The following is a 19,213-nucleotide window of genomic DNA, read 5'->3' on the forward strand; positions in this document are numbered from 1 at the left end:
AAACGCTGAAAGAGATTTCTTTATACGACACTTAGACACAATAAAAAATCTGTAAACAGTTGCAAAACTATTTTAATTAATTGCTTCCATAACTTATAATATTTGTCAACTAGCTTTTTAAATTAATTGCTCAACATTAACATCCAAGCAGTTTCAATATTTTTCACATCGTTATAACACTTTTCCTTCACTTTAATCTGTGAGGAAAATTGTCACGGTTTGAAAAGGTGGATGCACTTTCAGCCCCCGGGCCGATGTACGGGCGCTTAAACTCTTCGACTTGTAAAAAACGGCCCGGTGTCAGACCACCTGTCTTTGGTGGCCGTGACGAGGCCCCCGAATACCGCGACCTGCCACGTTATTATCCATGGTACATTAATTAGACTTTATCAGAAGTCGAATCTAGCCATACATGTAAATAAATGGGAAAATAGCCCCCATGGTGGTTGCTCCGGTGGTGCTTCTTTATAAACAGTTAGGCAATTTGCAGTTGAATTTCCAAATTGGAAATGATTGATGATGGTCGTCTTTTCTAGGTGTGGATGAGCAGAATGCGCTCTTAATGATGTCACTCGGTGTGTGTTCATAGGTCTATGGTGAAGCAATTTAGGTGAAACGACGATCCGATACCTAATTATTGAATTCGAGTTTTTTATTAAATAACCTTTTACAACACCAATAAAAAATTCTTGCGGATTTTCCCGACTTGCTGGACTGGTAGCAAGTGACTCTTCTTTCTGAAACAAAAACACGACAGAGTTAATTAAAATTAAAATTTTAATTTTAATTCGATTTCAGGTGATTATAACTGCATCATTTTAATAAAAATCAAATAAATATAACAAGTTTGCTGTTAATTGATATTACGTGGTTAGGTATAGTTCATTAAACATGAAAGTAAAATTAGATCAAGTTCAATCAATAGGAAACGGATGTAATAAATATATTAAGGAAAAAAGTGAGAACTGCTTGGTCACAGCGTGAAAAGTGAGGATAAAAATAGCATACGGAAAAACTATTTTCAACTGAGAAAATCGCATATTTCCTCTAATGATTTTTTTAGATTTTACGTTTGATTTTCTTTATTTTTAACAGTTTTAAAGACGGTCATACAATTTAAAAATTTTGAAGTTTGCAGTCAAACTTTTCGAATCCCACTGTGACGGGCTGCAAAGTCGACTTTATTGAACTTGTTTTAAAATATTTGCCTTTCTAAATTCTGATTATTATTTATTTTACTTGGTGCTAATTACGCTATTTTTATTTTTTTTAAATTTAATGATATTAGATATTTCATAAACTGTTTACAAACAAAACCAATATCCTTGTCGCCTACGCCTTTCACTTTATAATTTTTATCTTTTAATGTGCAGCGTTAATGGTAGTGATAATATGAAAATTTGTAACATTTTATTTAATTACTACTGTGAGTGTAATGGAAACTAATAAAATGAAGTAGGGGATTGAGTTATTAAGACGTAAAGTTTGGTCACGATTTTTTGGGAATAACGGAAGTTTGAAGCTTCTTCTTTCGCGGTCCGGACGCGTCCAGTAAGGTCTCACTAATATTTTGTGTGCTGTGTAATTTATCTCCATTAGAAGTTTGATTGCCCCTGATAGCATATAATTTAACGCATTAGTAAATTTTTCGATGTGTCCGTGTATGATTAGGATCGATTATCACATTACTCCTCACGGTCACGTCACGTTTCCATCCTAACAATAAATTAAATAAAAGTGAAATGAATTAATGAAGCAACGTACAAGTAACTAAATATAGTATAATAGGTCCGGCGCACTCGGCCGATTATTGAATTAATGCAGTTCGCATTGAAAGCTATCCAATTAAAGGAAGGAAGAGTAAATATCGTGTGTTTCACTAGAATAACTCTATTATTTTCCGTTATCGGAGATCTAAATAACCGTGGAGGACACAGCACTTCGCTAATTGCGCTTTTATTGCGTGTTGGACGGGAAAAAACACACACACACCAACAGATACTAGGAGATAGAAACGGATTCTTATTCGCGGAACGGTGGCGTGCAGCTGCCGAATTCACCTGGCGTCGTTACTTGAAGGATTTGCTTGTTAGGTGAACTAAATGAAACCACTCTGATTAAGTTATACTCAGCAGAACTAGGTCCAGCGCTAGATTTCTCCACGGAGTATCATAAACCTCAAGAATAAATAAAAAATTGTGTTTTTTTTCTAAGGATTTTGAAAAAAATTAAAACATGCAGACATTTATTATAAAAAATTTAAGTATGTGCATCCATATTTTGAAAAAAAAATTAGTTACTTCAGGAAAGCCTCAAGTATGTCATAACTGTTTTATAAAATTTGAATAGACAAATTTAAACTTTGTTTGGAGGTGATTTTCTAGATGTGTCTCAGTTTTAATGGATACACTAATATTCATTCCTGTCAGTAAAATAGCTGATAGCGTATTAATTAAATTTTGATTTTCGCTCTGACATGTGATAAAAACATTTTAATCGAACAAATTTATGGAATAATGGAAGAATAGTTAATGTTGTTTTAAATTGGTAATATATGCAAAAATCTGCCTAATATTTTGGCTCTAAATGAATATTTGATGGCATCAAAATCAAAGTTTAATTACGAACAAAACTTATCAATTAAATTATTTCATTTAATTTGAGCTAATAAATATATTCTTACGTTTTTCGTTTGGGAATTGGCAAAATATTATTTAGGCGTACTTCCCGGACTTCCCCCTTTTAATTGGTACCAAATTGTGATATAAATTGCAGAGACAAGTAAATTTTTATTTTTAACGTAATAACTCCTAATTACGTGTAATTTCCTGCGGTCATGCAATGATGCCCATTGGTTCCTTAACGAAGCAAGGTGTCTTTTGAAATTCGGTGAGGTGGCAATTAAGATAACGTGGATTTAAGGAAAGATTACTGTGTACATAATTACGCGGTTTGAATAAAACTGTCGGCATTTTATTTTTGCCGTTTTATGTGGAAAGGCGGTCTAAGGAGTCGCCAATAGTTTGCGGTTTAGCACTCGCTTCGTCACGGAGACGCTCACAAATCCATAAACGCAAATCTTTCGCTAAGGACATTTTAATAATACATTTCTGGTGATAGGGTGAACGATATGCGGAATATAATAATAACCGACTCGTGTCATGCATGACGAGATTTAATCTGCTTTCATCTGCCATGGCACAACCCACACTGCCATCCGCGAATGGACCGCTTAAACTTCGTTTACGGTTCGAAATAACCCTGAAATTTGATAAACTTTTCGAGGAAGACGAATGACGTTGAGCTCAGAATGTAGCAAAAATAAAGCTCAACTAAAAATTCGGCTTCACAATTTACAAAATCCGTTTATAATTTAGAGAAGTTTGAAGAATGTAAAATATTTGCTCGGTACACGATGCGACATGGGAGAAATTAATTTTATTTAATAAAAAATCATAGCTAAAATGCATGCGGTAAATAAACATTCTCTAATTTTTAATTAATTTAAATTTTTAATTTTAAAGCAGTAAAATAATAGTCAGAGGTGCAGAAAAAGCTCAAAAGCTGAAAACAAATTCAGAACTAGCGTTAACTTCGTTGTCACTTCACATAAATACAAATATCATTGCCGATATAATATGTACAACTTGTGCATCCACCAATCCACCACTTACTTACTTTACTTACACATTTAGCCACAATATTGTTAACTTACGCCTAAGCTTTCATTAGGCATAATTGTAGAAACACAAAAATCATAATAGTAAAAATTTGTATTAGGTGTAGATTTGTAAATTTTTTAAAATAAATTTTTGAGTACAAAAACAATGAACAGACCAAACATTCATTAAACATTTGTAAAACTAAAACTGAAAAAATTACTGGAACACCGTCTAATACCTGGATACAATAATATTCTTTATAATATAATGATTATCCTTATCAATCAAGGATTAAGCACTTCCATAGAAAAAATCCATTTTATTTAATTTTTTATTTAAAATAATAATAATATCTTTGCTTGACAACGTATGGTAGAAATTAATCCTGTTTAAGAAACATAAACTGTCCAACCTACTCCTAAAATTTTTGGTTAAAAACTATTCAGAAAACAAAGCCTTGAGAATAAAAAAGTTCTAATTATTTTTGACGCCCAAGACATTTTTCAGTACACCGACGATACTGCATTAGGTAATTTTACTTTACAGTAAATTAACAAACTAGCGACTCAGTGCCAATGCTTTAACTACCTTATAAATGTTTGGACCACAAAGATTCTTTTTAATCACCAAAATCTATATTAATCCTTTAAAATCGCATCGGAACTAGATACCTACAAGTATTTATAAAAGTAAGAAAAAAGCAAACGGGCTGAAGGGCCATTGATGGATATTTAGTCCATTTTTTCTTTGATATAATCTAAAGAAACTTATTATTCTTAGTTTATTTTTATTGTGCTGCATTTTTTATTTGTTAAAACTATTTTTACAATGCATACAATCATGTAAATCTCTTAAAAGACGTGATATTTTTGTTCAGTCATGTTTTTTAACTTCTCATTTACAATAACTACTACTTTAATAAAAAAGCAATTTGTTTGCTATTACAGAAATTATTTGTTTTTAAGTAAATGATGTTGATGATAACTGTAATTTAAAAATAAAAACGTAATTGTGTACCAGGATAGGTATCAATTTATTTTTCCCACAAATATGAATCACTATAAAAAATTGTTTAATACTTACCTAGATAAATGTATTTATTGCACAAAACTGTTTAATTATGTTTTCATATTTTTTGTACTTTTGTATTTGTAAATATAACAATCTTGACATCGAGGTGAAACAATTTAATTGGTGAGATAAAATCCTGCTAGGAGTAGAAGGTGTGAAATTTTTTATACTATATAAATCCAATTACAGTGTCAATGTAACTATCACGGCCAACACTATATTATCATAAATCAGTTCTCTATAAATTATAATTTTTTCTTAATAATAATAATTAGGCAGACGAATACGCGAATCCGGTTCTGCGGTATCTGCCCATCTAAGTCGGAATTGACTTTCTTCATCAATTCCGCCATAACCATCGATTGGTCACCAAAACCAATAATTAAGAAGTATTACCCACTAATTGGCTACTTGCATAAAAAAGGCTATCGAAAAAAATCGCGAGCGAAACCACCTTGAAACCTCCATAATTATTTTTAATAATAATTAAATAATTATCCTTGAAAGATAACGCTTTAATAAGATACCTCAAGTTATTGTTAGAGAAATGCTTTACGGCTTGTAATTCCCATTCGAGCTGGAATAAAACAACGAAATAATGATGGCTGTCCCCTCGATGGCAGCACACAGAAGCAAACAATCACGTAACACGAAAATAATTTCACGAGCAAACAAACAATGCCATTCGAGTTCGACGCGGGGGGGTCGGGGCGCACGCCACTGCATTGTTGTGTGGGCGGACCTTTACGCCGCTCCCGGCGACTCTTCGTGCAACCAACTAGGATTACGTTGTTCGAAATCTGGAAATCTTGCTCATTAGTTCTGCACCTATGACTCGGTCGACACATTCGCGACCAGCCACCGGAACAAGTCCGGGATTCGGCGGCGGCGGAGACGCGCTTCCGGGCAGGAACTGCCGGAAGAGTGGAGGAGCGCAGGTGGACAGGAAGTGATGGACGCGCTGCGGACGGCGCTCACGATTAGATGGAACTTTGACACTCCAGCAGCATATTAATAGAAAAGACACACATTACAAGCCTTCCTTTAACTAAAATTAGCACGAACAAGAAGATTTAAACTTGCTGAATCCAAAGCTTTTAGTTTTTTAATGATTATTCTAATTTCTCAACTACCTTCTGGAAATTTTGGACTAGAAATATCGCTTCTTTTAGTTAGAAATTTGAAAGCGGTGGGCCCCTTGGGCTTTTATTGTGGAAAGGCCCGGCCCTGGCGGGGTTCCTGGAAGGCGCGTCTCTTCGTCGAACGTGGTGAATGAGCCCGCCGTAATTAAGTAATTGTGCGAAGAAACATCGTCGCATGCAAAAATAGCACATTGTCGATAATTTATCGCCTTGTATCGCATTGTCAAAAGGCTCCAACATATTTTTTTGCATCGTCTGCCACATCAGCATCCATTAATCTCGTGTCGAGACAATCCAGCACTTGAAGAGCCGTTCTTCCTGTGCAAGGTGAGTCGCTAATTTCACTCTGATTAGTCGTTATCACGAACTTATGCAACAGTTAAATCACGAGAGTGGGAATGATGAGTGGAAAGAATTGAATAGGAATGGCTGCAGAACTGGAAGATCGCTAAATAAATAACAATAATCCGGGTGATTTAGATGTAAATAAGGATAAATGGACTTCTTTGATGAAGAAATCAAATTAATAATTTTAGCATTCTAATCAGATAAAAGACGATTAGATGCGGAGAAAATTGCGCAAATAAAATGTTATGTTTATATTTAGAGACGCAAGAAGGTTGATTTAATCCGGAAAATGGTGACATTTTTTTACGAAGTGATAATCAGCACTTACCACGCATACTTCTTACTGTAACCTTACCAGATGTTGGCTTTAATTGCATAGGTAGTAATAAATGTAGCTGCTTTGCATAAATTTACAATTATAAATATTTAAGGAACAAATAGTTGGGACTTGTAATTATTTTCTATAAATAATTTTTATCGATATTTGTGACAGCTACACGTTCCCTTATCGATGTATAGGTACTGTTGCCGTGGTGCCCTTGTCTTATTTCTCTATTTTGAAAAGTGTTTCTTGCGTAAAAATTGGCCGCTAACACCTTCGTTCAGAATATTTAAATTTTTACGAACTTTACGTCAGTGGAATTGGGGTTCTAGGGTTCAAACAATTATATCATAAACTCTGCCAAAATAGACAGGTACACTACTAAAATAACAGTTAGATTGAAAAAAGTTTCTTAATACCTAATTTTTTTAATCTAAGTTTTATTTACATTTACATTTTATTTACATTTTGGTATTTGAAGTCATACTAAATTGAGATAGATTTTTTGACAAGTCTAACAAAGCATCAACTGTTTGATATGATCTTTTTTTGTTACATTATTTAATTTAAAAAAAAATTGCTATTTATCGATGTCGATATTTTGGCTCATGTACCCATTTACAAAAATTTAAGTTTTGGAAATTTATGAATAAATATTTTGAAATGTAGTAAGTAGTTTTTATAAATCCTAACATCTCCTTTACTCCTTAAAATTTCAGGATTTTAGCTGAAGTCCTAGCAGCTGGTTTTAACCAATTCCATACACAATAGCAACTCTATATAAGCAGAAGAGTGGCTTTGAGCCTAAATCTTACATCAATACTTAAATCATATTTTTTTACACGTATTGCCCAGTCAAATAAAACAAATCGGTGGAAAAAATTCCTAGAAAATTAATTTTTTTAAAACACTTTCCATACACTTGCGTAAACATATATCATAAGTTCCCAAAGATGGAGGGTGAGCACAGGAAGAGGAAAAGGGTTAAAGCTGTTTTTTTTTATATACGGAAACAATCACTTCTATCAATTTTTATCTCCTCACCAAAATTAAAGCTGATAAAATTTTCTACAAAATCGGCCTATTAATTTTTCTTGAAGGAAAAAGTGAAAAAATTAAAAATTTTGTTGATAACAAAAGGTTAAAAAAAGAAATAGACAACGTTACATAAAATCTTTCATCTATAGTTAGGCAGAATTTTACAAGTTGTTCATTTTTGAGAAAAGACCATGTACTAGATTTTTTGATCAACTTTCTATGTAAGTAGTACTATATCTATTTTCCAAAAAAGTCACATCTATATTTGTCACAAATTAGCCTAGAGCGATTTAACAGATGTTCTCGGCTCATTCTTATCTTCGAATCTAAAGAAAAACAAATTTTGCCTAATAGAAAAAATAAACTCAACAGTGAATTAATTAATCTTCATTTGCTTTCGTTTTTATTCAAATTTAGATCAGTCGATCAGTGGATTAGTTAAAAACAATGGAGAAAATGTTTGACATATCGGTGCAACTTGCTAAAGTCACCAGTAAATAAATAAAATAAAGTGAGGAGGTTAATAAGACAGCCGTCTGGAATCTTTTGATTTCTATAAGTCGAACTCCTAAAGTGGATCTGTCAATTTATCAATGGACCCATCAAACCCGCTAAGTACTTTCCATTTGTCTGTTAACCGGTGTCCATCACCCGACCATCAATAACCATCCTCGAGCCTACTTTAATTACGCATTCGATTGTTTGTTACAAATGACTGTGCAGCTATCGAGATGACCCTGCTGATAACGCCAACCAGCGTCCCAGCGATGGTATACAGCGTGTACCATGGAAAAGTGCCCACTTCCAATTGATGGATGTGGATAATTAGTTGGGGACGTAACCATTTCATTAGCCACCAAACGCTGACTACCGAACTAGGCTTAACACAATGGCCGATTATTCATCACCGGAGGCCAAGAAGTCCATCATGGGAGCGTCGCTCATTGTGATAGCGTGGTGTAGGTACCATGGGAGAGATAAGAGACGTGGCGGGCCAAGTAGCTCATAACTCAGCATAATACCATTACATTGTTGGCGAGCCATTCAATGGATGTGGAGATGGGACTACATAGGCCGGTAGCTGATCCAGCGGCCGATAAACGCCACCATCGCTGGGCTACTACTGCATTCTGAGACTTACCCAACAACTCTACTTCTACCATCGCTGGGCGAAATTTGTCACCCACTGTCCTAGCCCAAGCCAAATCGCGGAAAATCAAAGAAAAAAGTGCCAAGTAGCGGTAGTCAATACCATGATCGTTAGCGACAGGATCTGGATCTAAGAAGTGCGTTTTTGCCGTGTTTGACTTCCTCGCATCGAAATAAATAACTAATTACCGTGGACGGAAAGTAATTAGTCCGAGGATATACCCAAGAGCGCGCTGTGTAATTGTTAAACCGAGTTACCACACAGTGGCTATGCGTGTCTCGAACAATTCAAAAAAGATGAAACGTGTGTGATTTGGGCGGGCGCTGATATTGTTTTCGTATCCATCTTTATCGTTTTCGAATCGCAAGATTCCATTTCTCACAGGAACTATTCAAACTAGGACATTAAGAAATTGCCAATAAGGCGAAAAATGTCGACTGGCAGCACCGTTCCCATCATTCACAGCTCGGAATGAATATGGACGAGATGGGATCAATTCGAACTGAATTACTGATTCTGTTTAGCATTTCATGCGCCTAAAATAAGCACAGGAAAGCTGTTTTTGCGAAAAACAAACTGGATTGTTTCCGGTAAACTGTGTGAGTTTGTGCGATTTTCGAAAAATTTTCACGTGAAATGTAAACTGGAACGGATGCTTGATTAGAATAATTAGAAATTTATGAAGTATGGACGGACTGGTTTAATAAATTATCTCCCGATTTTTATCCCATCGCTGGTTTGTGCGAAGGAGTGGTTGCTTTGATTAGATAAGCGGGAAGTACCGTTAGTGCAAAAAGCTTGCACCACATTAAAAATACCAGCCATAAAGTACCATATTTATGCCAAACCGGACTCAACTGCATCTACACTCTAAGTATTGGAAGTAAAAATTGGTACTCAGCCATAATACGTTAGGTACTGCTCAATGAAAAAAATCTAGTTATTCTAAAGAGTATTCATAAGTATATTATACCAAAATAATAATAATAATAATGATAATAAGAATAGAATCTAATTTTATAATAAAAGAGGAAAATGGATCAGTTTTTCCCCGATTAATCGTGTCCGGTTAGCTACCAGCAAATTTCTCTTGTTTGTTTGCGCTTATCTATGACAAATTGGCCAAACCAGTAGCCAGCAGCGACAAAGAGCCGCGGTATTAAGGCCAGTGGAGCCCGTGTGCCCTTATCAGTGGGGCCAATGATAAGACGGTGTATACAGTGCGCGTCGAAATTTCTAATGGTGGATGTCGATAAGTCAAAAAGCGGGCCACCAGGTGATAATAGCCGCACACCCAATGGGTGGTATCACGTGATAAGGAATATGGCCGCCTCCGAGTGCAGTGTCACCAAGCGTGAAATGTTACGCTCGCCTTTGAATAACAATGGCCGGGCGAAATAAGAGTGTGAAGTGTATTGTGTTGGTGCGATGTTAAAGACCATTAGCGGACATGATCGTTTGGTTTTTGTTTTGCGACACCTTCAGGACGCCTCGATTGCACTTTCCCATACATTGTTCAACGCCAAGACGAAAGCGTGTCTAGGTCGAAACAAAAGTGTTTCCAAATCACATTCTTGGTCACAGAGTTTCTAAGTTTTGCGAAAAATTACTAACGAGGGGTGCAATTTAGAACTGCGGTTTCAAAACTGAGAGGAAGGAAAATTTTGGCGCAGTCTTGCGGCAGCAACACCAAACACTTTGTACAAATACATATACACATGTTTTTTAAACCATACGTTTGAAATCTTTTTACAAATTTTGGTGTCTTATAAAAAAAAACAAGAAACACGTAGATATAGGTAACCTAAGCCAGTATGTTCCATAAGAGACAATACTCCAGTCGGTATAAAAAAATCCCAGTTTTTCATAAATTTATTGCGAAGGCACGGTTTTATTCTTCGAGAAATTGGCAACCTCAAAATCGAACGAAAGTTGTTTAAGTGTCAAGTATCAGTGTCAACAGTACTTGTCCGTTAGAGTAAAGAGTGGTCAATAAAGTACTGAATTACGCAGCTACTTACACTGTTCTGTAATCATTTACGTATGTTGTTTCCTCGATTGTTTGACTTTGAAGGTGATTTGGAGTGACTTTAAAAAAAGTTTTCCGTACTTGTAGTTGTAGAAAATAAAAATTTCAGCACTTATTTGAGTTTTTTCTGTTTATACCTGGTTCCTTTGAAAATAATTTCTTGTTACTGGATATGTGAACAATGTCATTTGTGGAATTCTTCAGAAGATACCAACAAACTTATAACTGGTAGAAGTAACAAAAATAACACATAAATCATTTAAAAATGTTAAACAAAAATGCCAGTCGAGGTTTAGATAACTTAGTTTAAATAACTCATGTTTGGAACAACGGCGAAAATACCACTACTGGCCTCAAAGACCTTTAGGGCCGGCTTATAGAAAACTTAATTAAAAGTTAATTTTCTGAATAAGAACATCTGATTGGTTCAATTTTGTCACATGGTCGACTAATCAGACATTTAAATGCCGATTGACACTTTAACTAATGTTTAATAAAGTAAAAAATTAAACGCAGTAATAAGTGCTACATTTTTTATTTTGACCATCTGACTGCCGAAACACTGAATTAATATTAAGACATCAGCTTTGAGAATTACTGCAATTATCGAACTACATTGAGTCCGATACATCGAGGTTTTACTGTATATTAAGGTTATTCTGTGATTTTTTAAGGCTGTTAAAATTTAACACACGTTATAATTGCAAATCTGAAAATTTTATTGGTTATTGCTATAGCAACAAAGTTTTACAACACTTAAATTTTAACAGTTTTTTTGCAGAATAAGCTCCAATATATAAACCTAAAAGTGATTTGCTGAAAAACGCTCAAAAACTAGTAAAAAAAAAGATTTATTTTAAGTTATTTCTTTTAATTTTGACTAACTTAGGTGTAGCGCTAGCATCAGTATAGCATCATGGTTAATTACTTATACCTTATATACTTATACCTTATATTACTTATACCTAATACTATTTATGAATAAACATTTAAAAAAATTACTTACCTTTTTCTGATCTCCAACATTTTGTTATGTTTCTGTTTACCAACCTAAGCTGAGTCTGCCAAAATATTTTTTTCTATTGTAATATTAATAATTTAATTAGGTACTTATTACTTCCATATAGAACAAAAAAATTCTCGTAACAAACGCTGAATTCTGTGTGATTTTTAGTTTGTACGATATTGTAAAAATATACTTTTCATTGCATATGAAATGATTTTCTTGTGTTTAAATACCTACTACAAGTTAAAAAATTATTTGCAATTCTGATTATATTATTGTATAGAAAACTGGAAATTAAAATCAGTTTATGTTTTTTTTGTTTTTTTTAGTTGACGTTTTTAACAATCACCTGATTTTCAAAGTGGAAAATTTTATAATTACAAGGAATATTTCAAACTTTATAAGACAATTTTTATAACTTTGTTGTTCCACTCTGTTAACAGTTTCAGTACATAACCAAACTAGTACTAATTAATAAAAAAATATTAAATATGTTTCAATTACATAATTTTTATATAATTTATTATGTAAAGACAAAGTTAACCAGCAATTAAAAAATCCAAATAATGAGGTGTCCGAATTTAATATGTGCTCAGTTTTGTCATTTTTGAAGTACGTATGTAACATCAATTTTATTTTAACTCTTTTTTATTATAATGCAACAGTATTTTTATATCATTTTAAATCCTTTTAGAAATATCAGTTAAGTGTACATTGAGAAGTAGATTAACTAAATTTTTACAATTGCTTGATATCATTTTAAACTGTAATTTGTAGTCGCCTGCACGCTCCGGGCCCTCGAATTCTCCAATAACCACTCGAAATCAGACAAATCGACTTTTAACTGAACGAAATCAAAATCTCGATCTGACAAAATCAAATCCATCTAATACTATCAGGGTCTTTCAGTCTTCATTTAGCCATTTAATAAACATCTAATGGCCTATTACTGTTACACGCATGAAAGAATCCGAGTGTGACTCGCCCTCCAGTACCACGCTGAGTTTTCAGCACGGATCAAGGCGAAGAGCCGGAGCGGAGCCTCCGAATTCGCTGCCACCTCTTGATGGTATGCTGCGGTATGTTGCAGCTATTATAACGTCGAGTCAAGGGTGCCTAATTTAATTTTATAATTTCCCATTATTGTCGAATGGGGCAGCCATAATCAAAATATTTGTGTAATGCAATGCGCAGACGGCGAAATTGCGCCAAAAAGAGAAAAGACCCCCGTCTGGAATTCTTCAAATATAATTGATATAGCCTAAAGACTGGAATAATTGTCTAATGCCTGTCGGTACGAGCGCATTGTTCGATCATTCCCAGACAATTGATGCAAATTTCTCGATTGGCCATTTTCATGATGATCCGAATCGTGGGCCTTAGAAGTTTCATAAACGAATTATGCAGCCATTATCTCGTCAAGAACCGCCAATTACCGCCGGTGATCGGGACGAAAATTACGCAAACTAATAAATTAACAACGGAATCTTTCGACATGAAACACATGTCTGCACGAGTGAAGAAACATCAAAGATATCATTGAACATTTCGCGACCTTCTTACGTGATTTATCGATTTTTAAAGGGAATTTTATTCAAATGGCGGCCGTAAAAGCGCGGTGAGCTACTTCGACATTTGTCCCATCAATGCAATTATTCATTTTACGGCTTTTTCATTACTTGCCTTGCCAACCTATAAATTAGCAGAATATTTTTGCAGAGTGCGGAAAAACGCACATTACATCACGTTTGACATGTGTGCACAGATGTTTCGTTAGACTTTTGCAAAAAACACATTTTGCGCCACTTCTTTGCCAAGTTTTAAAGTGCATTTATGATGAGCTTCTGTCATTTTATTGGATTCTCGGGTATAAATTTTATTTACTAACATCTGCCAATGATATACTATTATTAGCTGGACTTTTTGCCGTTAAAGCATAAATGTCTTTGTCTTTTTATTGGTTAATAAAAATTTTCTGATTGCACCAAGTGGAAAGCTAAAACTGGCTCTACTATCTAAAATTTTCTCCTATTAGAACAGCCAAATCATAACTGATTTAATTCCAAAACACTATTTAGTTTCACTGTATAAATTTGTTTCAATTAGGTAGTAGGTACTCAATGCTAAAAATTGCAGAACGAACAGTGCTAATTTTAGAAAATTAAATATGGCTACGATAATTTTAGAAATCTAAAAGATAATAGTACTATACTTTAATTTTTCTAATTTATGATTTATGCTTGGTCAAAAAAATAGAGGTGGTTTAAAATAAAAAATAATTGTAAAAAATTGATGTAAGTTATTGGAAATCTGTGGAAAACAAATCCTATATTCGACGTTCCTCTTTCAAAATCCTTCAAAAGGACTATAAAGTAAAAATCAATTTTTGGTAATCACTGGACAGTGAACAAAATATAAGAGTTAAGTACTACTATTTGAATTTTGTGTACCCCTTAAAAATATATTTCATCAATTTAAATAATTAAAATTTTATAATGGTTAATTAATTTAAGTAATTTACGATTTAGTGATTTATGGTGATAGCCAAACATTTAATTACCCTGAATTTATTTACAAAATAGAGTTGCGAAAGAAAATTTATGACTGACTTGAAACAATGCGGTAAATAATTTGATGAATTCCTGGACTTAATCCTAAATATTTTAATGAACCACACTGTATATTGGCATTGTTCGTGTTTATGTACAATTTACATCTGTTAAACAAATTAAAGCAAATTTCATTCAATTGAATCAATTTCATTTTCATTTTACGATCAGATTAAAGTCATTTATTCACGGTGATCACAATTCAATTAATTTAAATTTTATAGTGGCTGAATTCTTAAAATTAAGAAAAATACCATTGAGAAATATGCATCATCTTTAAGTAAATAAATTCAGTAGTATTTAAATTTAAAAGCACTGTAGGTAAATAAATAATACAGAACATTAAACTAGAAAAAATAATACCTGTAAGAGTAAGTGGAAAAATCAGCTCAGTCAATAACTTCCAAATTTTATACAAACTTTTCGATTAGTTAAGTTTATACCTGATTTGTCTTGAAGCGAGAAAAGTAGTATGTGATTAAAATTTTGTTAATTAAACCATTGATTGAAGCAAGTGTCCATCATACGAGTTATATGGCACCCAGCTGACAAAAATGCAAATATTTGCCTACGGAATTAACACAAACGACATTTATGCTTTCTTTCGTCTCTACAATCGACAACAAATTACGCAAACTTGCATTATTTCATTGTTTCAAGAAAATATAACGTGTTTCTTATAGCACACAGTATGCAATTTACACTCACGCCCACTTCGAGACCTGACAATAAACAAAATACAACCAAACCGGCGACTTTAAATTCCCACAAAAGTCGTAAAATTGGCAAAATTCTACTAAACGTGCTCGTAAAATCAAAGATCTAAGTTCTGCATTCGGATTGTTTGATTTTGGTTATTGAAAACAATGACTGCTCCCAAAGTATAATTCGTCGAGCAAACATTGAGACAAAGATCCAGAAAACATTCCAATCGCACTCGCATTTATGCAAATCCGTTCGATTTTTCCCCTCGCCCTTGCGCTACAATAAAAAGCCGCAATTTGGTTGCACCTTTGAATAGGGCTGAGTGGCCGGCGGCGTCCGATTTTTGATTGACGCTAAATTATTTAAATGAGATTATAATGAATTCAGGAGCGAATTTTAAACACAATACCATCAATATTTGCGTAAATATTTGTTTGATTCACTTACCTTCGAAGGGCGTGCTTTGGGTATGAGGGCGCCATCTGATATCGGCGCTCGAAGTAACAACCAAGTGTGAAAAGTTTTTCAGCGCCATGTGGGTCGGATTGATTGAAATCTCGGCGGGCATAAGGGCGCCGTGATTAATAATAAGCCAATTACAAGGTTATTGAAGAAAATAAAAGAAGCAACTTATAAACAGTGTCTAATTTTATTGATTTTTATTTTTGGACATTGATAAAAATACAATATACACAAATATCCTCTCTCTCTATAGTACAGTAAACATTGTTTTTTACAAAAACAGTTTTTATACATAGTTGTTTTCGAAACGAAAATTTCTGGAGGAACTATCGAGACGTACGGAATACCAATTTGGAAACGAATCTCTACGGGGATTGCGTTATTCTATGGTTTTTTGATGAAATTTATGTCCATTAGCTATCAACTCAACTAATAATGGTCGTTTTAAATGGTTATTTTTTCCCAAATAACTGCTTAAACAGGTTTCGAGACCGTATAACTGAACGTGTTTCTACATAGCAGAAATTTCGTTGATTAACACACACCACTGTCATATAATTTAGCATATTTATGGGCCGTGTTTGTCACATGTGTCTGAGAAATATTTGATAAAGTGCTCAACATGGGATTCAAAGATAATCGCCGTACCTCCGGTCAAATGTCAATTCATACCTCTTACGAGGGTTTTAAATGGATTTTCCGAAAACAAGACTCACCCCGAGAGGTATAAAACGATCCGTCGCATCGCAACACAAAGTACTTTTAATTTTCCCTTTTTTTTCTTGAATTAAACACTGACTAGAAATGAACGATGAATGATAAAGCGAAAAAACGGGGGTACGATTGAAATAATACAGCAGAGAGGGCTATTTTAAAAACATTTTTCGTTTTAATTTAGTCACACCGTACAACGATATATAATTAATTATAATTATAATAATAAATATGTACACATGAATCTATGACCAAAGAGACAAGAGTAGGTACGGTTCCGATTCGTTTGAATGAATTTCTCATTTCGTTATTATCCAAAAATAAAAGTCAAAGAGAGTTCAACTGGATCGCACGACACTAACCAAAAAACTTTAATAAACAACATAAGAACAACTTTATATTTTTTAAATATATACGACATTCTATACATTATAAACTTACATTGTAAATTGTTTTATTCGTCAACCGTCCCGGTGTATATTTTTAAGTATAAATCACGACTTGCTACTGCTCCCAACAGTAGTCGATTCTTCTTATTTACAAAAACGTAAAATTAGCAGCATTCGCCTATTATTATATTACACTCACGTCTGGAGACGCGTTATCACTCTCTTATTTACAGGTAATATACAAACAAGTCCAGTTTATGACGATGACAAGGTACTCACTCGCACTGCACGGCGTATTAACAACAGAAAAATTAATAATAAGACAGTAGAAACTAGTTTTTGAGTCAGTCCACTAGGACCTCCGCGACGGCAGGAGTTTAACACGAATCCTTTGAGGTAGCGTTGATAACAAACGGAACAGTCAGTCACGCGCCGTCGGCATTTTCATCATTTCTATCAGCAATTTGTATTATTTTCACACTGTATTTTGGGGGCGGCGTTCTATTAATGTAATACGATCACTAGCCGTTATCGCTGTGGTGCAATAGGGAGGCCCAGTGGGCTGGATGCTAGTGCGCCGTCAGTTGATGGCCCATGCCTTGGGGAGATAGCATGGGAGGACTGTGGGAATGCGAATGTTGGCCCATGGGCGACCCGTGCATGTCCGGGTGGTGCCCGTAACCGGGGTGCATGTGACTTCCCGGCGGCATTCCCTCCATCATCTCGTTTCCGAGTGTGTTTGGAGGCGTCATCCTTTTTTCTTTCTGCCGCCGATTGCAGAACCACACTCTCACTACTTCCTTTTCCAATTGGAGACTATCGGCCAAACTCGATATTTCTTGAGCTGACGGTTTTGGCTGTTTGTGGAAGTGCTGCTCGAGGGCGCCTTTCACGGAGACTTCGATGCTGGTGCGCTTTTTCCGTTTGCGGCCCTGCGCCGCGATTTTATCGATGGACGTCGGAGAGCCGGTCGTCGAATCGGCCTCCTCGAGCCACTTTTGTAACAGCGGTTTCAATTTACACATATTTTTAAAACTTAATTGTAACGCCTCGAATCGGCATATCGTGGTCTGAGAGAAGACGTTTCCGTAGAGGGTTCCGAGGGCGAGTCCGACGTCCGCTTGCGTAAATCCGAGTTTAATGCGACGCTGTTTGAACTGTTTGGCGAAGGCCTCCAGGTCATCGCTCGTGGGGGTTTCATCCTCGCCGCCGCTCACGTCGCGGTCTGAGTGTTGGGGGTGGTGCGGGCTTTGCATGTCCCGATGAAGAGGGTGGTGAAGCTGGGGGGCGCCTTGGTGGTGCGCCAGCATCCCGTTCATAGCGGTATGGTATTGTTGAAGAGGCGAGCCCGCGCCCGCCGGGTTGTAATGAGCCGAGGAGACGGGCGCGTGCCAGTGCGGCGAGCCCATGCTCTGTTGCTGCTGCTGGCGGTGGTGCATCATGTCCTGCTGCAGTGGTTTGACGTCCTGGTGCGGGTGGTGATGGTGGTGGTGCATGCCGGCCATGGAGGCGGCCCAGGGGTCGGCGCCCGGCTGCAGGCTCACCCAGGGGTTGGCGGCGGAGAGCGAGACGGCCGCGTGCCCGCCGGGCGACGGCGAGCTCGCCATGTGGTGGTTGTGATGGTGGTGGTGCTGCGGCAGGTACTTCATCTCGTTGGCGTCCGCCGCCGACCGCGGCGAAGCGCTGGCGTGGTAGCCGCCGACGATGTTCATCCCTACGTCCAGGTCCGCACTTACCGCACTGCTCGCCGGAAGGTACGTCGTGGCCGCCATGCCCTGCAAGGGCCGCCCAACCGCCGAGTCCACACTGTCTTCGTGTTCGTACACTTTGCCACCGTTTGCGACACTCACTAGATCACGGCCGTTATCGCCGCCACCAACCACGGACTGTCATTTATGCTATCAAACCAAAAAACTCTAATGGTCAGCTCTCATGCGTTATGCATACCGCACGGCGACTCTGCTTCTACTACTGACAGAGGACAGACTCTGTAGTCGTCGCTGTGCTCAGCCCCCTCCATTCGCATCCCCGCCCGTGTACTATCGTAATGCGCGCGCCATTGGTGACCTCTCACTCGTCGCAAGTGCGTGACGTCACGACGACCGCCTTCGCCAGTGGCTCGCTCCTGCACGACTCCTCCTTCGATTCACCCCCACCTTGGAGGGGAAATGTTTACACTCGGCAGGACACGGTAGCTAGGCAACAGACCGTGCACGGCTCACATACGCCGCCGGACGCGACGGAACATTATTGACCAAAAGACACGAAATTTTGACAATTAATAACGAATCGAACAATCATCAAACACAAAGCCCGACACCCTCCTTCTCCCGATCCGGCTTTTTCAAACACCACCGACACCGCCACAGCAAAAATTTCATTTGTATGATCAAAAGTCACCTGTTGCGTACACAAATCATAGTTGGCTTGTGCCACAGTGAAATTAACATGGAATTTGCAATACAATGGGGCATTAGCAGTTGCACCTTATACATATGTATGCTGTCCGAAACGTTGGGGGAAATTTATAATATCGGCCCGCGCCCGCTTCGCACCCGATTTTCAA

General features: G+C 36.5%; 1 protein-coding gene across 1 annotated transcript; it reads right to left on the minus strand.

Moving 5' to 3' along the window:
• Nucleotides 1-16,642: 16,642 nt before the first annotated feature.
• Nucleotides 16,643-18,545, minus strand: vvl (ventral veins lacking). Its single transcript, NM_001145913.1, is given in 1 exon segment — nucleotides 16,643-18,545. A coding segment is annotated over 1 exon segment (1,203 nt). The 5' UTR covers nucleotides 18,420-18,545; the 3' UTR covers nucleotides 16,643-17,216.
• Between the last annotated feature and the right edge of the window lie 668 nt (nucleotides 18,546-19,213).

Source organism: Tribolium castaneum, chromosome 5 (assembly GCF_031307605.1).
Source record: "Tribolium castaneum strain GA2 chromosome 5, icTriCast1.1, whole genome shotgun sequence".
In the NCBI taxonomy this organism is placed as follows: domain Eukaryota; kingdom Metazoa; phylum Arthropoda; class Insecta; order Coleoptera; family Tenebrionidae; genus Tribolium; species Tribolium castaneum.